Consider the following 6,611-nt stretch of genomic DNA (forward strand, 5'->3'; position numbering starts at 1 on the left):
GAGACGGTTCTGGTGCAATTTACAGAGGCTGAAAAGAACAACTTGTTGAATCATTCTATTACAGAAAACTTTTATTCAAGTAATTGCATAAATTTTGAAAACTGCCAAAGTACATTTCAAGTAACAACCACTAAGTTTGGTCAGTAGTGGATGCGGATACTACTTGGGACGTTTACCATACATGAATGTTCAACCATACAACCATACAAAGCCCTCGGGGAATATACAGATACAATAATATATATGACCCGAAAACATTTTTTCTAGTCTACTTGTAAAACCCAATACCCATGTTACCAAAAAGCTACCTTATCTGAAGCTGACTGTTCAAGGAACGCTCAGTGGAAAAGTTCATTACCTTCGCAGGAGTCTCCAACTTGAATGAATCCTGGGACGCACGAGCAGTTAAACCCGCCGTCTGTGTTTGTACAGGCTTGTTCACAGTCATCCAGCTGTTCTGCACACTCGTCAATATCTATTGCAATACGTTGTTGTTGTTTATTCATTTAACCAGAAAAAAAATATCACCTATTGGTGGTTTGGAAATATTCTTTGGACAAAACCCCAAAATGATAGTACATAACATTATCAAAGTAATAAGGAGTCGAAAGAAAGGTCAATCGAGAATAGCTGAGACAAAGTGAATAGGTAGAGATCTTGAAGAACAAATGATGCGGTGGGAGAAAAATGGTTGTCCAGACAACAAATCATAATGATAGATGGTTAAACAGAACGCCAAAATAATGCTAGATAAAGCTAATTTTGCATAGGAATAGTGAAGGAGGTCGAAAAGTTTCACAGTATCAAATTGGTCAACTTGTCAAGTTGCCAAATTTGATACCGTGCTTGCAATTTAATTAATCTGAATATAAAGTAAAGTGCTGAATGTTATTTTAATTTTGCATTTAAAACAATCTCAAAATCATTTCGGATGTCATTGATCTACGTGTTCAATCAAATGGTAAAAGGGTAAAATGTACAAACATATGTTTTTACCATCACACTTGAAACCATCGACCGCTAGCCTGTATCCATCCTCACAGCTACAGGTATAACTTCCATCAGTGTTGAAGCAGTCCATAGAGCATTTACCTTTGTCAGTCATACACTCATTCACATCTGCGGAGAATAAGATATGCCCATCAGTTCCTCCTCACTGATTCTTAAAAAAACTGCCATAGTTTTTATTTTCTTAACAATCCTTTTAACCCTTTTTAACACGGCGTTGTCAATTTATTTTTTTGTAATATTACATCTTTTTCTGTCGCTTCCACAACACACAAGCTAAATAAGGCATGAATTATACTCGAGCGACCAATGATTAAAACTTGGTGTGTTCCTACCTGTGCAGTGCCTACCGTCTCCTTTGTAACCATTATAACATGTACAGTTGTAGCCTCCAATCAGGTTGGTACAGACGGCTTTTGTGTCGATGTCACAGTCAGCTTCTCCCCTTACACATTCATCAATATCTGCAGCAACGAAATATAATTACATGTAATAGTTTACAAGTTAATCAACAAATCATCTCCGTTTTAACAGTTATAGTAACCACTCTAGCTTCATATGATATGCAGGTTTATCTACATTTTATTGTGCATCATTATAAAAAACATATTGCAAAATGGCAGGTGGAACGATAACTCCTTTCTGTTTTCAATAAAACGTATATGTTCCTTTAAGTAAGCAGTTTCTACTACAAGTATGAAAGGTGATCACTAGCGGTATAGTCACATGGAATGTCGTCTTTTATATGAAAAAGAATGATGAGTAATAAACGATTGCTTTCTACAATGTAACTGCAATATACTCATGACAAGATATTGATGATTGTATACACGTTTTTCCTCCATTAAGAGAAATGTAAACTGCTTACCTTCACACTGAATCCCATTCCCGACGAATCCCGCGTTACACGAACACGTGTAAGATCCCGGAGAGTTTGTGCAGGTTGCCTCCTGAGCACAGTTATCTATTACACTTCCACACTCGTCGACATCTATATTAGACAATTAAAAGAAAAAAAAATGTATATATAATTCACACGGTAGACTGGACACAATAAAGGTAGAACCATAACATTATTCAGGCCGCAGAGACAGTAGGTTTTTTATCGACTAAGCCACGATATTAGGAAGTGGAGCCCGTCCCTCTACTTCGACTGCCTTTAACTTCTTTAGCTAAAGCCAGTTACAAACTTCACACCTGGGTGGAGTGACGGAAGTAGTGTAGATCGAAATGCCTTTTTCAAGGGCACAACGTGTTGCCAGTAATTGAACCCGTGACCATTCGATCTCCTGCCCGGTAACCTAGGCTCTTGGCGATTGGCGCCACCACATGGGCACAATACAAATATCACAAATCTTCTTTTTTTTTAATTTGACGTAAGAGTGAAATCTTTATAACTTACCGGTGCAAATGACTGTACCGATCCCTTCATACCCATCTGTACACAGGCAGTTATAAGAGCCCTCCGTATTGGTGCAATCCGCGTTCTCAGTGCAGTTGTTGAGAGCAGCATCTGAACACTCGTCAACATCTGAAGAGCCAACGTCAAGTAAATTAGATATCTAAATATTGGTATCAGTTTCAGTTACAAGAGTATATTATCTTCATCACTCGATTATTGTTTAACTAACCAAGTGATATGAAAACACATAATCTGCCAACTATATGACAACAGCATTTCGTCGAAGCAATAAAGTTGCATATTGGATAATGTTTATTGCAAAAAATACCCTCGACATCAACTGATAGTGCCTGTTATTCAATGATTCTGGGTTTTCATTTTCTATGAGCTGACAAAAGGAAGTTGAAGTTTGCTCCTCGATATGCCATCAGGCACTTGAGTTAATAAAGTCTAGGCACAGGGTAGGGCAAAGTAAGTCAATGTCATGTTGCAACTAATGGTGAACTGTTCACAAAAAAATCTGAAATGGTATAAAATAGGTCTATCGCAATGGCCATATTACATGTATGTTTCACATTGTTTACTAAACAATGCAATGTACCAGGTACATTAGGAAATAACGTTACTGCACAACATGTGTACAAGTTACAACGTCTGGTACCAACTGCTATATAACCATAGACATATAACATGAGGCTAATCTACCTTACAAAAGACTAATTCAGTCGGGATGGGAATGAAATCATTAGAAAAATTGCACCAGTGTACCTCAAAGAAAACATCGAAACCGTAACAAACCTTGACATGTGATCCCGTCTCCTTCATACCCACCCCTACACGCACAGCTATAGGACCCAGGGTTATCTGTACAGATCCCCTGCCCCGGGCTACAGTTGTCCAGTAGCTCTTCACACTCATTCACGTTGGTGCACACTGCCCCCTTGCGGCGGTAACCAGAGTTGCAGCTGCAGCTGTAGGAGCCGATGGAGTTGGTACATCTTGCATTTGTGTGGCAGATGTCCGGATCAACACACTCGTCTTTGTCTTTAAAGGATAAGATAGACGAATTGGAGACAACTGGTCAGCAATACTACAGAGATGGTCCTTTATTGCATATTCTTTCCCACATGGAGGCCTAAAGCATAGCGGTTATCCAACTCCGACGGAGTCTAAATCTAAATTACCTTTACCTTTAATGTACATCTCACTTTCCTTTTCTTGAAATACTAAGAAAGGGGCGATGTGTGATAGTGTACACAGGGATTATAAAATACCGCCAAAATTAAACTTTAGCGTCAAAATATTTAACATAAGTTACCTTTACTAGCACAATATTCCAACGTTGATCGGCATTCTTATTAAGATTGTCAAAAGGAATAATGTTGGATCATGTCACAACTGGCCTGCTTTCTACCTAACATTGCATCGTAAGACATTCAGCTTCAGAAGGACAGTAACAACGAGTAGATACAACTTACCCTCACATCTGCGTCCACTGCCTTCATAGCCAGCCTTACATGTGCATGTGTAGGATCCAACAGTGTTGTCACATACTGCATTGCGATCACAGGAGGCACTAGTCGCACATTCATCAACATCTGAAAAAGGATAGAAGGAAATGATGTATACAAGAAATAACAAAGTATTCGCTTGTTTCTGTTTCCAACATTCGGAGTTATTCTGATCTCATTATAGGTCAACATGAAATAGATTTCTTGCATTGAGAGAAAACTTGTGTAATTATAAGATGGTTCAGTATTTAACAACCGAGTAAGAGGTTTTTGCATCCAAGGTTTCGGTGGCAGTCTGTCACCTTCTTCTGGACAACAATCACTAGTTCTGATTCGTATAGCGTCTTACAATAGCCTCTTGTAAACACAGTCAAGTTATTCATCGTTTGAGGAAATGTTTTATAGAAAAGGTAAAAAGTAAAGTAATCACCTGCGCAGTAGGTCCCATTGCCAGTATATCCGGTAGTACAGGTACAAGTAAAGCTGCCCTCTGTGTTGGTGCATGTTGCCTCAACTGCACAATCAGCTGTGCTAATGTCGCACTCGTTTATATCTAGAGAAAAATGGTACAACTTAATATGTTTTTTTCGCCTGTGGAAAAGAATGAGATGAATTTACAGTGAAAACAAAGTTCTGCTGGACACATAGGTAATTTAGCTGTTCTACTGGCTATCAAATAATGCAATTTCTACATTGCAATATAATGATACAACTCCGTAGCTTACCAGTACAGTTGAGGCCATTGCTGTCTAGGGTGTAACCAAGGTCGCAACCACAGGTGTAGCTGCCTAGGATATTCACACAGTTATGGGGCTGTTCACAAAGCTGACCTTGGACACACTCATTGATATCTGCAAAATGAAACAAAACACATAATATTAGCACTTGCTAACAACATTGCATTAAAAATTCAACGGATATTTTTCGGAACGCAAATGGCCAGCGAGGTTGAACTTTGAGGACGAGAACTGTTTGTTTTATCTGGTCTGGTGGAGGTCCTTAAAATCATTGACATCACGTTATCAGTGATGTGCACATTAACGTTTTGTTGACTTCCTGTCGCTTTCTAATGTCACAGTTGCATGACCCAAAAACCTATTGGGCACATGCAACACTTATCAAGAACTGATATAATACAAGATTTGTTTATTATCATTTGGCAACACCGACTTGATTTTATAGATGCCATCTTCTGAAGACCTCCAAACTACTGCGCGCGGGCGAATTAAAAAAATCCGACCAAAAATAAAAATGCTAGTAAACCACAGGAATACAAAGCCGATATTGTGAATTTGTGGCAGTACTTAGCAAAGTATACGACAAGTCGGCACAAGCTGGCTTTTTGTGGGATTTATGGACAGGAACGGTACGTATGTACTGAGTTCTCCAGTCGCGGAGCTTCTGTAGCCTGGGTGCCTCGCAACTCCCATGGACTACCCAGGCCTAGAGCCAGGCCATAGCGTCGGTGGACGTGACCTTTTTTTTTGCTCGCGCGGATGTCAACAATAAATTAAATCGGTGTGGCCTTAGGCTAAAGGAAACGTTTGTCCTACTGACCATAACACTTCACCCCAGTCCCATCCAGACCATTGGGACATGGTCCGCATTCGAAGCCATGTTTAGGTGATACCATATCTGTACACGCCGCTCCTGGATAACACGGGTCCTCCTCACATTCATTCTTATCAGTCTCACAGAACTCTCCTGTCCAGGCTTCAGGACACGAGCAGGAAACAACCTGTTTAACAACAACAAGACGAGGTATACATCATACAGAATCTGGTACTTAAAAGTAATAATCAAGAAGCAATAACAACTTAACCCTACCTAGACCGGGGGGGGGCTAAAAGTGCCCGCGGCAACTTTGATGTCACCTAGCGTCTGAACGGCTAGCCGTAAAACGACCAAACTTGGTGACTTTTCCTAAAATATTGTTGGCAACAATTCTCTATCATTGGAATGAGATAATAATTTTTTGTGTTGCCATGGCAACGGGTTTCTGACAGGCATTTTTTGCTAAATTTAGTACTTTATGTTTCAACAATAGAATTTCATGGGTTTTATGTCAAGTTACTCATGGTTTCTAATATTAATAACATCCCATATAATTTTATGTAAATTTTATCATTAAATATGCATAATTTTTGCTAATTTGATGACGTCATTGGCCAAAATCCAAGATGGCGGACCATATCATTAGAACAGGTATATACGGGTTATTTTCCTTAAAATTTCATCAATACTTCCATTTCTTTTTACAAAAAGGTTTGAATGAAGGTGTTTAGTATGTTTACAATGTATTTTAGGCTTTATCATGAAAAAAAACTTTTTTTGAAAATTCAAGATTGATGATCCAAGATGGCGGATATCTTAAATATGCATGACGTAATTTTATGACGTCACTGGTGTTGCTATGGGCAACATAAGACTTAGTACACACTAATATTCTGTCATAAACACTTTTGGTAAAGCTATGTTGTATACCAGGGAGGTTTTCAGGGAAAAACCTATTTAGACGGTTTTGGCCAATAAAATCACATTAATGACGTCATAATGACGTCATATTACGTCATAACGACATAAAAATTGTAGATATGTTAAATTTTTACTAGTACACCATTCTCTAAAGATTTTGGTGGTCATACGACCTACCGTTCGCGAGTTCTTAGGGGGGGGTCAAAAGAGCCCCC

General features: G+C 38.9%; 1 protein-coding gene across 1 annotated transcript in view; it reads right to left on the reverse strand.

The window, feature by feature from the left end:
- Positions 1-7: 7 nt before the first annotated feature.
- LOC109484263 (mucin-like protein) overlaps positions 8-6,611 on the reverse strand; it is a gene marked incomplete at both ends in the record, with an annotated part of 15,553 nt that continues 8,949 nt past the window's right edge. Inside the window, 11 exons of the mRNA XM_019787521.1 lie at positions 8-28; positions 359-475; positions 997-1,119; positions 1,344-1,472; positions 1,877-1,999; positions 2,411-2,539; positions 3,209-3,454; positions 3,889-4,008; positions 4,352-4,474; positions 4,647-4,772; positions 5,479-5,659. Of these exons, the coding sequence (XP_019643080.1) occupies positions 8-28; positions 359-475; positions 997-1,119; positions 1,344-1,472; positions 1,877-1,999; positions 2,411-2,539; positions 3,209-3,454; positions 3,889-4,008; positions 4,352-4,474; positions 4,647-4,772; positions 5,479-5,659 (1,438 nt within the window). The remainder of the gene's footprint in view (positions 29-358; positions 476-996; positions 1,120-1,343; positions 1,473-1,876; positions 2,000-2,410; positions 2,540-3,208; positions 3,455-3,888; positions 4,009-4,351; positions 4,475-4,646; positions 4,773-5,478; positions 5,660-6,611) is intronic.

This window comes from Branchiostoma belcheri, unplaced genomic scaffold (assembly GCF_001625305.1).
Source record: "Branchiostoma belcheri isolate BF01 breed outbred unplaced genomic scaffold, Haploidv18h27 scaffold694, whole genome shotgun sequence".
Taxonomy (NCBI): Eukaryota; Metazoa; Chordata; class Leptocardii; order Amphioxiformes; family Branchiostomatidae; genus Branchiostoma; species Branchiostoma belcheri.